General features: G+C 47.2%; 1 protein-coding gene across 10 annotated transcripts in view; it reads left to right on the top strand.

The window, feature by feature from the left end:
- Positions 1 to 273: 273 nt before the first annotated feature.
- The window catches only part of LOC149307115 (tropomyosin alpha-1 chain), a 46,841-nt gene continuing 27,372 nt past the window's right edge, over positions 274 to 19,742 (top strand). The window contains exons 1-3 of one of the 10 annotated variants that reach the window (XM_089538193.1): positions 276 to 624; positions 3,090 to 3,215; positions 3,430 to 3,555. In XM_089538193.1, the coding sequence (XP_089394319.1) occupies positions 511 to 624; positions 3,090 to 3,215; positions 3,430 to 3,555 (366 nt within the window). In that variant the 5' untranslated portion in view covers positions 276 to 510. Of the gene's footprint in view, positions 625 to 3,089; positions 3,216 to 3,429; positions 3,556 to 19,742 lie in introns of all 10 variants that reach the window. The other 9 variants (XM_089538194.1, XM_089538192.1, XM_089538190.1 and 6 more) reach the window with 9 other exon arrangements.

Below are 19,742 nucleotides of genomic sequence, written 5' to 3'. Positions count from 1 at the left end.
TCGAAACACTTAATATAAAGAGAGACCCATGCCTTCCTTAGCCTTGCTCCAGATGGAGGACACTTGGGAGGTTCCTCCTGGAGGGAAGATGGGAGTGGAAGGGGTGTCCGGGAAAAGGAGGACGTGGCAGGTCCTCCTCCTGGCTTCCCATATATAGCCATCTCTGCCGGCTCAGTTGGCAGCAGGAGAGAAGGAAAGAAAGAAGGAAAGGAGGGAGGAGGAGCAGAAAGAGAAGGAAGGAGGGAAGGAGAAAGAGGAGGAGGAGGAGGAGGAGGAGGAGGAGGAGGGCAGGGCCCCTCCCTCTCTGCCCCAAAGGGCTGCCTTGAGGCGGGGAGGGCGCCTTAAAAGCCCGGCGCCGCAGTCCGTCCCTGGCATTCAGTCCGAACTCCAAGGCCAGGCAGCCCTCCTCCTCTTCCTTCCCTGGGTCCCTCTCTTCCTCTCCTCCTCCTCTTCTTCTTCTTCTCTTCCTTCTGTGTCGCCGGAGTCCCCCTCCATCCTTCCTCCGCAGCCATGGATGCCATCAAGAAGAAGATGCAGATGCTGAAGCTGGACAAGGAGAACGCCTTGGACCGCGCCGAACAGGCCGAGGCCGACAAGAAGGCAGCCGAGGACAGGAGCAAACAGGTGGGCAAGGAAGGGAAGGGAAGGAGGGAAGAGAGGGAGGGTTGCCTAGGGTCCTCCTCTTCTTCTTCTTCTTTGCGAAGGAGGAGGAAAGCACTTGCCCAAAGTTCCCAAAACTTTTCTAAAGTAGCCTCTGCTTCTATCTTTTCTTTTCTTTTCTTTTTTCTTGGGGGGGGGGGGTGAGGAATGGGACTCTTCTCTTTGGGGAAGTTACTTCCTTCCAACCCCAGGATGTCTGAGTACTTTCAGAAAGAAGAAAAGAAAAAGGGGCCCAAACTTTGCTTAAAACCCCACCATCTTCCCTGGCAGAGTAGACCTATTGGATCTCTTGGCTCAACACAGAGGTAGACCTTTGGGGGATGATGGTCCGGGACTCATCGCAAAGAAAAGGCACTGCTCCCAACTCTGGGAAGGAAGGGCTTTCTCTGAAGAGGCAGCGTCTCCTGCCTTCCTTTGTCCTCTGGGTCGCTCTCCTGTTTCCTCTTCTTTCTCAGTCACAAAAGGGCTCTAATATACAGTCTATGTATGTATGTGTGTATATATATATATCAAAAGGGAGGATTTGAACCCAGGTCCAGTGTTGGCTGCCTCCCAGCTAGCCCCAAAGAAAGACAACTGAGGTTTGCCCTTGGAGAAACCCCCTACAAGAGCCTGGGATATCCTTTTCCTTCCTATCTTGGACTACAACATCCAGCATCCCCCGGATGGCTTGGGAATCCTGGAAGACGTAGTCCCCCAAAAAATACCCCAACCCCCCTGAGTTGCAATGATAAAGGGGTCTCCTTCAGACTTTCCTCCAACCCTGGTCCTGAAAATGTTGACTCTGACCCTCTCAGATTCCTTGCCACCCACTTTTCAGGGGGGCATTTTTGCCCCCAAATGCCTTCCAGATGTCTGGCCTTATTTAGCAAAGGCAGAGAGCTCCATTGGGGTCCCTTGAAATGCCCTTTAACTCTGGATTTCTTTTCACTCCCCTCTCTTCCCTGAGAAGCAGGCAGGGAAAAGGAAGCTGGGGAGAAAGGAGCTACTGGGGGGGGGGGTCTGGGACCCCCAAAGGAAAGCATTGCCCCTTGGGAAATTTACCTCCATTCTCCAAATTCCTAACATTGCAGAAAGTGGGACTTGGAAACCAACCCCACCTAAAAGTTTCCTCTTTGGTGCTCCTTTTCTTGGGACACTTGGATTGCATTTCTAAATGCCTGAGTGAAGTTTTAAATGATTGAAATGCTAGAAATTTGGGGAATGGAGGAAAGGTTCATGGGGGGGGGGGGGCAGACTTTTTTCTTTGGAGGGCAGTGAGCTCCTTCCCACCCACTTTATAGCCACACGCCTGGAATTACTCTGGATTTCATGTGAGAGAAACTGGGTGGGAGAGCCATTGAAACACCACTTTGACAGAACTTAAACCAATGTGTTCAGAGCTGGAGGCAAAAGAAGATGTGGAATGAAGTCCCACTTCTTGGTGACACAGAACTGGGGTAAGCAGGGTGTGTCTGTGAGATAGATATAGATATATGTATTCCCCATTTAGAACTTGGAGAAGTACTTTTTGGGGTGGGGGACTGCAACTCCCAGACTCCCGTGGCTGATTAGAGGATTCTGGGAGCTGTAGTCCCCCCTCAAAGGAACTTCTCCAAGCTGTGAGTGTTTCCTCGCCCCATAAAGTGAGCAAGCAAACACAGTCTGAGCCACAAAATGGCTGAGCTGCCCATAGGAGGACTGAAAACAATATGTGCTGCATGGCCCCAAAACATATTTACTCTAATGAGTAAGCATGTGGAAGATGGGACATTCAATGCTGCCGATTCTGTGCCCCTGGCAGAACTGACATGAGAGTACAATTTCCAGTAAAGTACATTGAGTCCAACCTACTTGCAAGTAAGTCAAACTGGCCCTTGTCCCTGATCCTCTTAAAAGGAGTACGGACTTAGATTCTGCATCTATATGTTTGGTTTGCTTTTCCAGGAGGGAGGTGGGTTGGAATGAGGGACATTCAGTCCCTAATGTCCTTTTTGGGGGGGTTTCAATTGTGTTTAAATTTCCCCCCAATTTGGGCTCTTTTACAGTCATAAACTGCTTAGAGACCACTTGAACAATATGAAGAAGCAGCATATAAATGAAGCTGCTACTGCTATTTTAAATTGAGGCTGACTGGTCTGTGGATCAGGTTACAGCCACTGCTAACATCAGAGCTTGGAAAGGTTCACATTTTGGACCACAGCTCCCATGCTGCTGGCTGGGGAAACTATGGAAGCTGTAGTCCAAAAAGGAACCTTTCCCAAGCTAGAATCTATTGTTTCTTTCTCATGCTATTGTTTTTTCCAGTCTAGTGAGGGAGATGTTGAGAGTGATCTTGGTCACCGAAATGGGAGTGGGCTAAAAGGTGGGGATGAAAGGTTGTTGGAAGAAGTGACAACAAATTGAGGGGAAAACCCTCCATTTCCTCCTCTTTTTTGCCCCATGGCTAGTTAGAGGACGACATAGTGCAGTTGGAAAAGCAAATGCGGGTCTCGGAGGACGAAAGGGACCGGGTTCTGGAAGAGCTGCACACGGCCGAGGAGAGTCTCCTGGCTGCGGACGAGAAAGCGGCCAAGGTAGCGTGCCGAACAAGCAATGCTAACGTTGTTTTCCCTTCCTTCCTCTTTCTCCCTCTCCTTTTTCTCTCTTTCCTGTCTTCCTGTCCTTCTGCACCCGCACCTCTCCTTTTGCGTGATCACCACCGTTGCCTGCCACACCCCTCCTTCGCCCCTCTTCTCCCCAACCCTCGGACCCCGATGGTGGCTCCCCATAAACGTTGCCCTTGGCTAGCTGGAAGATGAGTTGGTGTCCCTCCAAAAGAAGCTGAAAGGGACTGAAGATGAGCTCGACAAATACTCCGAGTCCCTGAAAGATGCCCAAGAGAAGTTGGAGCTGGCGGAGAAGAAGGCCACAGATGTGAGTACCTTCCCCCTTTCCTTCACCACTGTTAACCACCTGTGCCACCAACCCAAGGGCTCCTCTCTGCCCATCCAGCATTGATGGCCTCCATCCAGAAGGACGTGGGGTGTGAGGTCCAGTCTCAACAGAGTGGGCATTGGGGAGCCTACACCAATTTCCTTGCATGAGGCGCACTTTCCAACACCAAAGAGCATGGATGTGGTGTTTGCACTAGGTACGTCTTCACCGTTGTGGGTTGTTCCTTGAACCTAAGGGGAAAGGGAGGGCAGGGAACATTCCTCTTGGTGAGGGCAACAATCCAGGAAGAAGAGAAAGGGACCCTGGTTTCCACATATAAAAATACAGTGGTCCCCCCACATTCACTGGGGTTAGGGGTGAAGGACCCTACATGTGCGGTGGCTCCAGGCCTCTTATGGTGCAAGGAATGTGGGAAAACCATAAATAAAAAACACTATTATTTTTACCTAAGAGAAGCTCCAAGTCTTCCAGACTTTATGGTCAATGTCTGACAGAGGTTCATCATAGAATTATGCTGGAGGACCCACAAAAGCCTAGAATTGTGTTTTCTCTAGGAATCTCTGCATCCAGGACAACTCTGTGGTCAACATCTGCCAGAAGGTGATCATAAAATCATGCTGGAGGACCTAAAAATGCCTAGAGGTGCCTTCTTTAGGAACGCCGAGGTTCTCCAGCACAACTCTGTGGTCAACTTCCTACAGAGATGCGCTGGAGGACCGAGAGATCCCTAGAGAGGACATAATGAATCAAAATTGCAAATAATCAAAGCTGCAACTATGGAGGGCCGACTGTATTTGCAAAAAGTTCCAAAGAACATGGTAAAAATATTTGCAAAAAGCTCCAAAGGAAATGGTAACAGATTCAGGCAACAACACAACTTTGCGTGGGAGTTTGTGCTTGGGTTGAAAACTGATTACACACATGGCACAACCCAGGAATGGAAATAAGGATTATTAGCTTCCGCACATCAATATTCAGTGTCCCCGCACTGAACCACCTGAGTAGGTAAAGAGTCGGCCAACCGCTATCCTTGGATTTCCAAACCTTCTGGTGGCTTGGGAATGCAGAAGGAAACTGGTCTCTGTACGAAGACACTGGCTTGGAAGATGATACTTGCTAGCCTTGCAGTCTCTAGGACAGAGATCCAGGGGCTAAGCAAGGGGTTATATATAGCCCAGCACTTTATATGGTATAGTGTGAGAGCTGCACCCTTCTTGCTCTCTCATCCCACCCACCTGTCCAAGCCCTGAGAAGCATTAAATAGTTCCATGCATGTAGCTCTCAAACATGCGCAGCAGTTCCAGGCCTCTTACGGTGCAAGGGACATTCTTTCCAAGCAAAGACTTCCTCCGAAGGTTAGAGGGAATCCTCTCCCTCCTGAGTCCATGAGGTCAGGCTCAACGGCGCTCCCTGTGAGAAAAATAAAATAAAACCGTGGCCTGAATCCAGTGGGCTCATCCCAATTAGAGTAGACCCATTAGATCAGTGACCGAAGGGTGAGCCAGTGCATAAATCCATCCCAGTGGTCCAGCTGGGAGTGATAGCAGGAATCCAGCCCTGAAATTCCCTGTAAATCAATGGGTATATTCAGCAACTGGCTTTGGAAAGACAGGCAAAACCAACTGAGATGTGTACAGAAAAGTTAAGCGATTGAACCAGCGCATAAATCTATTCCAGTCGAGAGTGGCAGCAGGATTCCAGCCCTGAAATTCCCTGTAAATCAATATATAAATTCAGCAAGCGGCTTTAGAAAGACGGGCAAAAACAACCAAGATGTGTACAGAAAGTTAAGTTATTGCCAGACTTAAATAATGGTGGACATTATACATTGAAAGGCAAATGTTTTAATGATATGTAGCCTGTTTAGTTCATTGTTTGGAGAGGGTGGATCCCAGTGATCCAGTCAGGAGTGGCAGCAGGATTCTAGCCCAGAAATTTCCTGTAAATCAATATATAAATTCAGCAACCGGTTTTGGAAAGACAGGCAAAAACAACCAAGATGTGTACAGAAAAGTTAAGTGATTGAGCCATAAATCTATTCCAGCAATCTAGTTGGGAGCGACAGCAGGATTCCAGTCCTGAAATTCTCTGTAAATCAATATATAAGTTCAGCAACCAGCTTTGGAAAGAAAGACAAAACAATTTGAGGATTCCAGCTCTGAAATTCCCTGAAAATCAATATATAAGTTCAGCAACTGGCTTTAGAAAGATGGGCAAAACAGTCCAGAGCAGTGTGAAGTCAAAGGCTTTCATGACCGGCATCCATAATTTTTTGTGAGTTTTTCAGGCGATGTGGCCATGTTCTGGAAGAGTTTATTCCTGACCTTTCGCAAATGAAACACCAGGAATGAACTCTTCCAGAATATGGCCACATAGCCCGAAAAATCCAGTAAAAGCTATAGTCCAGAGCAGGATTCCAGTCCTGAAATTCCCTTAAAATCAATGTATTAATTCAGCAACCAGCTTTGGAAAGATGGGCAAAACAGTTTCAGGATTCCAGCCCTGAAATTCCCTGTAAATCAACATGTTAATTCAGCAACTGGAAAGACAGACAAAGCTAACCAAGATGCATAGCAAAAAGTTGAGTTATTGAGCCAGACGTAAATAATGGTGCACATTATGCACTGAAAGATGAGGGTTTTAAGAACATCTCATCGTCTGAAACTCTCTCGCAAGCAATCTCTTGGCCTTAGCTCCATTCCCAGGAGGAGCAGCGCCTGAGTCTGGGAGCCTAATCTGGTTCATATGTGTTTTCTCTCTCTCTCTCTGTGGCTTTCTATAGATGGGAGTCAGCATTCCGGCTGGGCGTTTATTTAACTTGTTCAAAGGAACCGCATATAGATCCAGGGGAGATATTCCTTATAAGGAAAAGAATGCAGACTATTTTGAAATAGCTTGTCTCTCGGAGGAAGGCTGGAGAGAGAGAGAGAGAGAGGAGAAATGCTACCGGATTCTCAGAGAGAAAGGCGAAGGGTGTGGGACTCTGGAGAGACTTCATTGTTCTTTCCGTGCCGGCGTATTTTATTTGCAAAATGTTAGGTCTCCCCAAAAACCCACATTTCTTTATGCACGAAGGCTTGTTTTTTTTTGCAGAGAGGGATGCCAGGAAGGGACGGCACTGATCCGTTTGGAAGAGGGCCTTGTCTCAAGAGGTTTCTTGGATGAATGAGGACAGATGGAAGGGATTGGCAGGTAGAAGTGAGAAGGAGGGAGGAATGAGGTCATGTTTGCCGCCTGGCATTGGCATGAGTCACGGTGGCGAACGTTGGTGCATCACTTCCTTTGAGGCGCACAGGTTGGCCTGCAGCAAAAAGAGGGAATTGCCCAGTGAGTCACATGTGAGGCGCTTACCTTGCGCCACGTCTCTTAGGCCGCCTGGCTGAGTCTTGCTGGGTGGCCTTTGCTGGAAAGGTGTGTCCATAAGGCTGGGCCTTCTTTTAGAGCAGGCAAGAATGGCTCAGCCTGGTTTGCACATGAGACGGGGGTATGAAAAGGCACACATAAAACGCCCTTGGCATCCACTGCAGTTGGGTTCCAGGATCCCCCCATAGATACCGAACTCCATGGATGCTCTAGTCCCATTATATACAATGGGGTATTATTATTAATAAGAATAATAAGTACAGTGGTCCCTTGGTATCCATTGGAGTTTAGCCCCAGGATCCCCCCATAGATACCAAAATCCATGGATGCTCAAGTCCCACTATATACTATATTTGGGAGTAAATCCCATTATCCTTTGAATACGCATCCACATTGCAACCCCTGCTTTTGTTTAGGTTTTTGAAGGTCTCCTTGGGAGGCAGATGTATAGAGTTGCATCCAAAATGCTCAGCTGTGTGCATTCATTTCCCACTCGGGTTGGGGAGTCAGACTAGGCTTCTTTTGGTTACATTATTCACAGCTCTTCCCTGGAAAATCCATTTAGATGACCATTTTTTTCCATGCGCCAGCCTCGCTGGACGCAGTTCGGACCGCATTCCCACAGGGACGTAGCCAAGGGGGGGGTTCTGGGGTCCGGACCCCCCCCCCCTTCAGCAGGAGGAGAGGAAAGGGCGCTTGTTGGAGCCATGCACATGCACGCTTGCAGCCCCAAACAAACGCCAGGGTGCCCCTTGCTCTTGCTCTCCTGGAGGCTTCAGGAGGAGCAGAAGGGGCTCCCTGGCATTTGTTTGGGGCAGCGAGCGTGCGCCCTTTCCTCTCCTCCTGGCCTTGGCCCTGGCTCCTTTCTGCAAAGCCAGGAGGAGCACAACTTTTTGCGGGGCTTCAGGGGGAGGTGCCAAAAAGCCCTGGAAGAGAGGGAGGGAGGGACAAGAGGCCGCATCAGGCTGCATCCACACTGAAGAAATAACCAGGTTTGGCAGCACTTTAACTCTTTTCTAGCTCATGGCTATGGAATTCTGGGAGTTAGAGTATGTTCTGGGGTCCAGATAGTGAGGCTTGGCCCTTTTCTGGCTCCTTCCAGCCTTGTTTTTTCTCATTTTTAAAATAAAAATAAAATAAAATACAGTTAGCTGGCCCCTTTTCAGCATGTCAATGAGGATGCTTTGATGGAGAGTTCCTGCATGGCAGAATGGGGTTGGACTGGATCAGGGCCCTTCTTGGGGTCTCTTCCGACTCTAGGATTCTATGATTAATTAATTAACGTAAGGAATCAATCTAAAGGTCTGGGCCTCTCTGCCCGCCTGCCTTGGAAGCAAAGTCCATTGGCAGACCTCTGGGTTTTACTTTGCAAGGAGTTTTTATTTTCCTTATTTTCGCCTTTTTAAAGGAGTTTCCCCCAAATTCTGCCAGAGGATGAATTGGGACTGGAGTCCTATGACCCTGTTCCAGGCAATGCTTGACTGCAGATCCCATCATCCAGCAGCACCAGACTGCTGGGAACTGCAGTCTAATAAGGCTGCACACTGCAGAAATAATTCAGTTCGACACCACTTTAATGCTACGGAAAATCCTGGGATTTGTAGTATGTTGTGGCACCAGAGCTCTCTGACAAAGAATGCTAAATGTCTCACAAAACTACAATACCCAGATATTGTTGTTATTATTATTATTATTTTCTTATATCCCGCCTTTCTCCCAATATACGGACTCAAGTTGGTGATTTTCCATAGCATTAATCTATAATATGTCTTTCTACAATGTAGATGGACACCCCCATTACATAATTTGTTGGGGATGCTTTGACTGGGAGTTCCTGCATGGCAGAATGGGGTTGGACTGGATGGCCCTTGGGGTCTCTTCCAATTCTATGATTCCATGATTCTATAGCACTCTGAGCCTACTGTGATTTTAATTGTTTTTAAATGTATAAAGGTATAAAGTCTTATAATGCAAGCCATGCACTGATGGACTACTGCACTATAATATTTTATTGATTGATTTTATACCCTGCCTTTCTCCCAAAATAGGATTCTCTTAAAGGGGTTTGGTTTTTTTATAAAAAGAAAGGAACGTATAATGTCTTGGAATTTAAAATTATGATAGATAGATAGATAGATAGATAGATAGATAGATAGATAGATAGATGAGTCTTGGAATTAAAAATTGTGTGTGTGTGTGTGTATGTGTGTGTCTTGGAATTAAAAATCCCTCTTGGAAGTGGGAATGAAATGTTGTGTGGATGCAGCCTGGGTTCTTAGCTCAGCTCAGAAGTTGGAATGCAGTGTCTCAAAGCATGAGCAGAGTGTCTCTGAGCATGAACAGAGTGGCTGCCGCTCATTCCTTGAGCAGCTGCGCTTTGCTTTATCGAGCTGAATTTATCTGATGTAAACGCCTTCAGAGGAAGGGCTCAGTTTGCATCTGCACTGAAAAAAATAATCCAGTTTGATGCCACTTTAACTGCCCTTGGCTCCATGTCGTGGAATGCTGGGACTTGTAGTTTGTTGTGGCACCTGACAGAGATGGCCAAACAGCTCCTCAAAACTACAAATCCCAAGATTCCATAGCACAGAGCCATAATGGAAGTTAAAGTGGTGCCATTCTGAAGTAAACGCTCGATCCTCTTTTTGTGTCTTGGGGGGCTCTTAGCCTCTCAAAATGGTGGCATTTAGTCTGGTCCCCCCCCCTTCCCAAAATCCTGGCTATGTCCCTGATTCCCGTGTGGAAGAGAGCTACTCTGTTTGAGCAGATTGGTGGGAACCTAAAATGGCCACTTTTGCACATTAACAATTCTCTTTTTGCAAACTGCTCTGCTCATTTTTGTCAGGGGTGTGCCCATGCACAAAAATAATACAAAATTCAGTGTAGACCAGAGATTTGGAAAGTTACTTATTTCAGTTACAGTTGTGTGTGCGCGCGCTGTTTAAAAATATATTCATATAGGCAAGGACCAAGATATGCAACTTTCTTCTTTTAAAATATCAATGGTTATATACATCTCCTTTGGACTGTAGCACAGGAAAACAATTGAGAAGATTAACATAAATTCCATTGAAATGATTCATTGAGAGTCTGGGGTTTTACAGGGCAATACAAAGAGCCAGTATGGATGCATTCCACACTGCAGAAATAAAGCAGTTTGACATTACTTTAACTGTCATGGCTCCCTCCTGTGGAATCCTGGGATTTGTAGTTTGGTCAGGCATTCAGCTTGGGTATGTTATAAAGCTCTGGTGCATCACCAAACTACAAATCCCAGTATTCTGTAGGATAGAGTCACAGCACTTAAAGTGGTGCCGAAACTGCTTTGATTCTGCAATGTCGATGCATCCCAAGATTCTGTCAGTCCAGGTTTCGGATTGTCGTTCAGCCATGAAAATCCCCAAACCATGGGCAAGTCACACTCTCTCAGCCTCAAACAAACAAACAAGCTTCATTTTTATACTGCTTCATACCGCCTAAGCAGTGTCTAAGCGGTTTACAACTGTAAGCTGATTTGCCCCCAACAATCTGGGTATTCATTTTAGCTCCCTCCTTAGAAGGATGCAAGGCTGAGTCAAGCTTGAGCCCTTTTGCTGGTCTTGAACTGACAGCCTTGTGGTTTTGAGTGAGTGGCTGCAGTACAGGCATTTAACCACTGCGCCACCAGGGCTCCTCCTCAAAGGAGGAAGGCCATGGCAAACTTCTTTTGAACAAATCTTTCAATAGGTTCACCTTAGAGAGGATGCCATAAGCTGGAAATGGCTTGAAGGCACACAACAACAACAGGAATCAACATGCATTTTTCCAGGGAATACAGTGCTGTTTTATTGTCTTTCTGATCAATGCAAGCCATGAATGAGAATTTTGGAGCTCTTCTGCTGCTCTTGGACTGCAGCTCCCAGCAGTCTTCACCTCTGGCTGTGGCTGCTGGGAGCTGAAGTCCAATCCTCACTTTTGATAGTGATGAAGCCCTCCATATGTATGCAGACTGCTTGGTCCCAACCGCATCAAGGTGTGTGTACATATATGTGTTTTAATATCCTGGCATCCTCTTTAAACCAAACCAAAAAGGAGAACCTGTGCAATTTCATAGGCAGAGACAACAACATTCCTAACGTATCTGCAATATAAATAATACAAACAAACAGTGGGCCCTTGAATCTAGTGGGATTTGGTTTCAAGACCTCTCATGGATACCAAAATCCGTGAGTGTTCAGGTCTTATGTGGGTAGTAAAATGGTGTCCTTTATATAAAATGGCAAAACCAAAGTTTTGGAATTTATATATACTTTAATATTTTCAATCAGTGGATGGTTGGACCCGTGGATACAGAGAGAAGACTGAGCAACATTTGCTTAGATAAAGTATTTAGATATCATCTCCTAGTCGCCCACTTGGATCCCTCGGATGATATACAGAATGCTTTGAATAAATGTTATTAGGCTGCAGCTCCCAGCGCTCTTCACTATATGGCCATGTTGGCTAGGGCTGCTGGGAGTTGCAATCAGACCACTCTTGGAGAGCAGCATGTTTCCCTTTCCAAGGGAAAAGAGGTGTTTTCCCCCTTCACTAGTCACAGGTGCATTTAAAGTCCAACAAATATTGATGCTGCATCCATTTGATCAAGAGAATTGTAATTTTCTTTTTCCAGTAGAAGCAGGATCCCACCTTGAGATGTAGTTCACCACTTTGGCCACGAGATGGCGGCCTCCTCCCACAATATTCTCCTTAGTACTTGTTTGGATGGGCTAAGCCTAGCTGGCTGGGGGGTTTGGGGAACTGTAGTCCAACAAGTAGTCTTGAGTGTGGGATTGGGACTCTGGAAAGCAGGGGTCCAGATCCCCACTTGGACATGGAAAGCCACCATGGAGTTTGGGCAAGTCACACTCTCTCAGCCTCAGGGGACAGCAGTGGCAAACCCCCTCTGAACTCTCCTATCCAAGAAAAAGCCATAAACCAGAGCTGGCTTGAAGTTGGAGGCCAGTGTGGTGGACTGGTTTGAATGATGGACTCTGGGGGACCTTTGAGCCTTTAGAGTGGTATCAAACTGTTTTCAATCTCCAGTGCAGATGCAACCGTGGCAAACCTCAGCATTCCAGACCCTTGGGTTTTAAAGCCATGTTGAACTGCTTTCAGTCTCCAGTGCAGATGCAGTCACTCCACACCCCAGAATCTCAAATCCTTGAGCTTTAAAGCGGTGTTGAACCGCATACAATTTCCAATGCAGATGCAACCGCGAGAAACCCCAGAATCTCTGAGCCGTGAGCACTAAAGCATTGTGGAACTGCATTCATCCTCTAGTGCAGATGCAACTACTCCAAACCTCAGAATTGCAGAGCTTTGAAACTTGAGCTTTAAAGTGCTATCGTCCTTTCTCCAGTGCAGATGCAACCACAACAAACCCCAGCATTCCACAACCGTGAGCCTTTAAAGCAGTGTGGAACTCCATTCATCCTCCAGTGAGGTGTAGACACTCTATATCTCAGCATCCTACAACCTTGAGAGCCAGGTGTCAACATGCATTTTTCCAGAGAACGCTATGAGATGCTGGTGGTGTTTATCTTTCTGGTCCATGTAGATCCAGAATTGGCACCTTCTGGTCCATTGTAGATCCAGGATCTGCATTGTAGACTGCTGTTTGGACCCTCCAAACCCCAGCCCCCCCCCCCCTTGAGAACCAAGGAGCTGCTTTTAAAAAGCTCTGGGCGCAAGTGCATCTTTTCCTCCAGTCCATATGCAGACACTCCAAACCCCAGCATCCTACAAAATGTAGTGTTTTGTCTTTCTGGTCCAATTTGGAGGTCATGGATGGGGATGGTATGTGTGTGAGGAGGGTTCTTCAGCTGCTGTTTGGACCCTCCAAACCCCAGCATCCCACAACCCTGAGAGCCAAGCAGCTGCATTAAAAGCTCTGGGTTCAAGTGCAAAAAAAATGGTGTTTGGTTGTCTTCCTGGTCCATGTTGGTCATGGATGAGGATGGGGGGTGGGTGGGGAGGAGTGGAGTGGGAGGTCTTCTGGTGCCGTTTGGACCCTCCAAACCCCAGGAGAGCCAGGGAGTTGCTTTAAAAGAGCATTTTTGCTCCAGGTGCAGATGCAGGCTGTGCAAAGCCTCCAGTCCAGGGGAGGGAGGCAGAGGGGGGCTAGGAGGCTGGCTAGGGGGCTAGCAGCTCCTCTAGAGCCAGGGAGGAAGGAGAGAAAGGAGGAAGGAAAGAAGAAAGGAAGGGAGCTTGCAGGAGGAGCCCAGCAGCACCTCCTTCTTGTGAGCAAAGCTGTGCGCGCAAAAGCCGCGCCTTTGGAGGAGAGCCTTGGCCATCTCGCCCTCCATCTCTTGGGCTTGCTAGCCATCCCTTCTTTGGGGTCCAGGCCGATGGCGACGGGGCTGAGCTCCTTGGAGGCTGTGAGGCGCAAGATCCGCAGCCTCCAAGAGCAAGCCGATGCGGCTGAGGAACGAGCCGGTCGCCTGCAACGGGACCTGGACGAGGAACGGGCGTTACGCGAGCAGGTAACGGGGCTGGGCTGGGGGCAAGGGCAGGGCAAGGAGGGCACCCCTCCAGGAGAGGCTTGACCCAAGATGGGGGCGCTTGGGGGCTTGGGTCCGGGGGGGTCCCCTGCGCAAAAGGCAGGCAGGCAGGCAGGGATCCCCTTGGAGAGAGGTTCCTTTGCGCCTTTTACGCACTGGATCCTCCCAGGTTTGGACAAAAGGCTCTCCTCTCTCCGTTGGATCCTGAGTCTGTAGCCAACAAAGGCCCCAGGATGGGGACCCCCCTCCCGCCCCAAGGGCCCTCTGCTTTGATGCCCCCCTTCTCCCCAAAGATGTTGCCCTTCCTTGCTTGCTGTCCTCTTGTGCAAAACCGAGTCCTTTCTTTGCGCCTTCTCTCCCAATGGCCTCCCAATGGAAAGCAAAAAATGGAGTGATGTTTGCGCACGGAAAGGGGCCTTAGGGGAAGGAGAGGCTTTGAGGGGGGCTTGGTTTGGGTGGTTTTTCTTGGCTTTAGGGGCTCCCCTTGGAAAAGATGGCCTTCCCTTCCTTCTTTGCTGGCTTTTCTGGTTTTGCAAAAGTGGGTCCTTCTTTTCTCTTCCAGAGTATATATATGGCCTCCCAAGGCCTGCTTGGAAAAAGCAAAGTACTGTACATTTATGTTTCAAAGATACAGCCATGTTAGTTTGTGGGATCAGTCTGTAGAGAGAGATCTTGTTGCACCTTTGAGACTCCTTGAAAGAAAGAAGTTGGCAGCAGGAGCTTTGCTAGACTTAAGTCTACTTCCTCGGGTGTATTTGGAAGGAGACTAGGGAAGCTCCTGTTGCCAATTTCTCTTTCAGGGAGTCTCCCAGGGGATTACAAGATCTCTCTACATACCTTTATATTTCTTCCTGTTGCACAGAAGGCCTTTGGAAAATGAGAGGAAGTTGGTAAGGAGGCTTTGGGTTTGGGATTTTCCTGGGTTTGGAGTCTCCTCTTGGAAAAGAAAGAGGTCCCTCCTTGGAGAGCAGGTGGGTTGGGATGCTGGCAGAAGGAGAGTTTGGAGGAGTTTCTTTGAGGGCACTCCAAGGCCCACAATCCCCTCCCTAGGCAGCTGGGTGTTGTTGCTGTTGTTGTTGTTGTGTGGTTTCGAGGTGTTTCTGACTTGTGGAGAGCCTAAAGCTGACCCTCTCATGGGGTTTTCTTGGCAAATTTTCAGCCTGAACAAAGCACCCCAAACTTTTAGCTGTTTTGCTGTCTGGCCAGATGCTCTCTCACCTCATGGGTCCTTTGGGTTGTCCTTTCACTGTCTGCTCCTTCCCCATAATCTCTTCAGGCCATAGAGATTAACTGGCTTTTTCAGACCAAGGCCAGTCTGTTTCTGACCTCCGGTTGCAGCCTGATGCATCTGTGCCATTGTTTATTGAGAGTAAGCATGCTGTAATGGTCAAATGTTTGACTGGAACTTGGGAGTTGTAGGTTCTAGTCTTTGCAGAGACTCACTGGGCTTGTCATTGTCTTTTTCTTTCTCGGCCTGACATGCCTTACAGGGTTGTTGTTTTAAGCATGGGGAAGGAGAGCTCAATGCACCACATTAAGTCCATGAGGAGGGTAGGGTATACATCTTGGTGTTGTTGTGTGCCTTCAACTTATGGTGACTGTATACTGGATGGTTCTTGTGGTCTCTTCCAACTCTACGATTCTATACTGGGGTTTTCTTGGGAAGGTTTGTTCAGAGGAGGTTTGCCATTGCCTTCCCTTCAGGCTGAGAGAGTATGACTTGCTCAAGGGCACCCAATGGGATTCATGGCCAAGCTGGGAATTGAACCCTGGTCTTTCCACACTGACTCAGGGTATAAATCTAACACAGTGGTTCCCAGACATGGGTACTCTAGATATTTTTGGACTCCATCTCCCAGAATTCCTGACCGTTGGCCAAAAGAGGCTAGGATTTCCCTTATCAAGGAGGATGAAGAAGAGCAGCATGGACAGACTTCAGGGACAGAGCAGGCAAGCCTGAGAGTCCCACCCAAGGGAACAGCCGCTGCTAAACCTCATAGGAGGCGTGTGGTCGTAGTGGGGGACTCCTTGCTGAGCGGTACAGAAGCAGTGATTTGTAGGCCTGATAAGATGTCTCGAGAGTTGTGTTGTCTTCCAGGGGCAAAGATCCGTGATGTGACAGAGAGGCTGACAAGACTGGTCAAGCCTACTGACCAATACCCCTTCCTTTTGGTCCACATGGGAACCAATGATACTGCAAGAAGCCTTCAGAACATCAAAAGAGATTACAAGGCTCTTGGTAGGAAACTGAAAGAAATGGATGCCCAGGTTGTCATCTCGTCTCTTCTGCCAGTTGAAGGGCACGGTCCAGGAAGGGAGAGGAAAATAGCAGATGTGAACAACTGACTTCGCAGATGGTGCCGCCGAGAACTATTTGGATTCTTTGATCATGGGCTGCGGTTCCATGAGGAGGGACTTCTTGCAACAGACGGGTTGCATCTCATGCCAGTTGGAAGAAATGTTTTTGCCAACAGTCTCAAGAACTTGATCAGGAGGGCTTAAACTGAGTTCCGTGGGGAAGGGAGACAATATTAAGGAAGGCGAAAGGGCTGGAGAAAATAGTCAAACAGACATAGAGGAAACAAGAAAAAAAGTGCAAGGACCCAACAGTGAGAGGCAAAAAAAGTTGCACAAGCAGCAAGTAAATGGGACCCGTGGTCTGCTATGTCTCTACACGAATGCACAGAGCATGGGAAATAAGCAAGATGAACTTGAACTCCTAGTACAGCAAAGCAAATATGATATAATAGGCCTCACTGAAACCTGGTGGGATGAGTCTCATGATTGGAATGTGGAAATAGAGGGGTATAACCTTTTTAAGAGAAACAGACCAAACAGGAAAGGAGGAGGAATAGCACTATATGTCAGAGATATTTAGACCAGTGAAGAGATCCAGGACATCAATCATGGAAGCCAGCTGGATAAAAATTAAAGGGGAGGGAAACAACAAGGATGTTACGGTAGGAGTCTACTACAGACCCCCAAGTCAGACTGAGGAATTGGATGATATCTTTCTAGAACAGATGACCACACAGTCAGAAAAGAGAGATGTAGTAGTGATGGGTGACTTCAACTAGCCTGATATTTGCTGGAAGACAAACTCAGCAAAATCCTCAAGGTCTAGTAAATTCCTCACTTGCCTGGAAGACAATTTCATTGTCCAAAAGGTGGAAGAGGCAACAAGGGGGTCAGCTATTTTGGATCTGATCCTAACCAACAAGGATGACTTGGTTAATGGGGTACAAGTGGTGGGATCATTAGGTGGAAGTGACCATGTTCTCCTGGAGTTTGTTATATAATAGAAAGGAGAAGCCAGGCATAGTCAGACATGCATCCTAGACTTTAGGAAAGCGGATTTCAGTAAACTTAGAGAAGTATTGAGGGTGATCCCGTGGTCAGAAATACTAAAAGGGAAGGGAGTTCAGGACGGAGGAGGGTTTCTCAAAAGAGAGATACTGAAGGCACAATCTCAAACAGTTCCAGTGAGAAAGAAAAATGGTAGATGTCTCAAGAAACCAGGATGGATGACTAAGGAACTTTCAACTGAGCTGAGTTTGAAACGGAACATGTATAAGAAATGGAAAAAGGGGAAATCACAAAAAAGGAATTCAAAGAAATAGCAGGCATGTGTAGGGGTAAAGTCAGAAAAGCCAAGGCACAGAATGAATTCAGGCTTGCTAGAGAGGTTAAAAACAATAAAAAGGGCTTTTTTGGATATGTCCACAGCAAAAGGAAGAAGAAGGAAACGGTAGGGCCACTGTGTGGAGAAGATGGCAAAATGCTAACAGAAGACAGAGAAAAGGCAGAATTCCTCAACACCTTCTTTGCCTCAGTCTTCTCAGAAAAGGCAAAGGGTGCTCAACCTGAGGATAATGGAGCAGAGGACAGAATAGGGGAATTTCAGCACAGAGTAAGTAAAGAGATAGTAGAGGAATACCTTGTTAATCTAAATGAATCTAAGTCTCCAGGACCAGATGAACTACATCCAAGGGTACTAAAAGAACTGGCAAATGTAATATCTGAGCCATTGGCAATCATATTTGAAAACTCCTGGAAAACAGGAGAGATCCCAGCAGACTGGAGGAGGGCAAACGTTGTCCCCATCTTCAAAAAGGGGAAAAAAGAGGATCCCAACAATTACCGTCCAGTTAGTCTGACATCAATCCCAGGAAAGATTCTGGAGCAGATCATTAAACAAAGAGTCTGTGAACATCTAGAAGGCAATGCCATAATCACAAAAAGTCAACATGGGTTTCAGAGAAACAAGTCATGCCAGACAAATCTGATCTCTTTCTTTGATAAAATTACCAGCTTGGTAGATGAAGGGAATGCTATGGATATAGTATATCTTGATTTCAGTAAGGCCTTTGACAAGGTTTCCCACGACATTCTTGCAAATAAGCGTGTAAAATGTGGGCTAGACAAAGTAACTGTTACATGGAGTTGTAATTGGTTGACCAGCCGAACCCAAAGGGTGCTCAACAATGGCTCTTTTTCAGCCTGGAGAGAAGTGACCAGTGGGGTCCCACAGGGCTCTGTCCCGGGGGCCAGTGCTATTCAACATCTTTATCAATGACCTGGATGACAGAATTGGGAACATACTTATCAGATTTGCAGATGACACCAAATTAGGAGGAATAGCTAATACTCCAGAGGACAGGATCAACATTCAAAATGATCTGAATAGACTAGAAAGCTGGGCCAAAGCTAACAAAATGAAATTCAACACAGAGAAATGTAAGGTACTGCACTTAGGGCAGAAAAATGAAATGCACAGATATAGGATGGGGGACACCTGGCTGAATGAAACTACATGTGAAAGGGATCTGGGAGTCCAAGTAGACCACAAGTTGAACATGAGTCAACAGTGTGATGCGGCAGCTAACAAGGCCAATGCGATTTTAGGCTGCATCAATAGAAGTATAGTGTCTCGATCCAGGGAAGTAATAGTGCCACTCTATTCTGCTCTGGTCAGGCCCCACCTGGAATATTGTGTCCAGTTCTGGGCACCACAATTCAAAAAGGACATTGAGAAACTGGAGCGTGTCCAGAGGAGGGCAACTAAAATGGTAAAAGGTCTGGAAACCTTGCCCTATGAGGAACGACTGAGGGAGCTGGGGATGTTTAGCCTGGAGAAGAGAAGGTTAAGAGGTGATATGATAGCCCTGTTTAAATATGTGAAAGGATGTCATATTGAGGAGGGAGCAAGCTTGTTTTCTGCTGCTCCAGAGAACAGGACCCGGAACAATGGATGCAAGCTGCAGGAAAAGAGATTCCACCTCAACATTAGGAAGAACTTCCTGACAGTAAGGGCTGTTCGACAGTGGAACACACTCCTTCCTCGGAGTGTAGTGGAGTCTCCCTCCTTGGAGGTCTTTAAGCAGAGGCTAGATGGCCATCTGCTGGGGATGCTTTGATTTGGATTTCCTGCATGGCAGGGGGTTGGACTGGATGGCCCTTGCGGTCTCTTCCAACTCAATGATTCTATGATTTCTGAGAAATTCAGTCCAAAACATTTGGAGGACCAATGTTTGGGAACCACTAGACAGATTATACTAAGTCAGTATTTTCACCGACATTTAATTCTTCAGGAATGACCAATTCTAGGGCTAGACATTGTTGTCGTGACCCCAATCCCTTTATGTTTGTCTTAGATACCTGGGAGTGGCAGGTATGCTGCCCCTGCAAGGGAGGCTCTACCTGCAACTGTCAGCACTAAAGCAGTTGTTGGGAAACTACTGAGGGTTGTGTCTCATTTATAAAAGTGTATTTGTGCTCACAGGTATCCAAACATCCAGTGGCAGTGAATTCCACAGGGCTTTATTAATGCAGCACTTCCTGTTTTGCGCCCATTGCCATCCCTTGCTCCTTTTGTCCAATGCTAATTGCAGAGAGACAGATCCTCCCTTGCCATGCCCCAAAATATTTCCTCATTGCTTCCTCATTGATTTGTCTATTAATTAAATATGTATTTAAATCCAACTCCAGGGAGTTCAAGGTGGCATGTCTGACTCTCCTCCTCTTTCCCGCTACTTTATCCTCACAACAACCCTGTGAGGTAGGGCAGGTTGAGGGGGTCAGTTGCGTGAGTCCTGCTTGAGATCACCAGGGCAGCATCCTAAATAATCCAGTTTGACACCATGGTAGCGGAGCAATCTACCATTCCCAGAATTCATAACAAATTACCGTTCCCAACAAATGACCATTCCCAGAATTCCCTAGCGTTGAGCCATGGCAGTTAAAAGTTGTGTCAAACTGGATTATTTCTTCAGCGCGGATGCA

The sequence above is a fragment of the Sceloporus occidentalis genome, unplaced genomic scaffold (assembly GCF_023333645.1).
Source record: "Sceloporus occidentalis isolate IW3139 unplaced genomic scaffold, rSceOcc1.0.p SCAF_9, whole genome shotgun sequence".
Taxonomy (NCBI): domain Eukaryota; kingdom Metazoa; phylum Chordata; class Lepidosauria; order Squamata; family Phrynosomatidae; genus Sceloporus; species Sceloporus occidentalis.
This window is presented reverse-complemented; position numbering and strand designations above follow the sequence as displayed.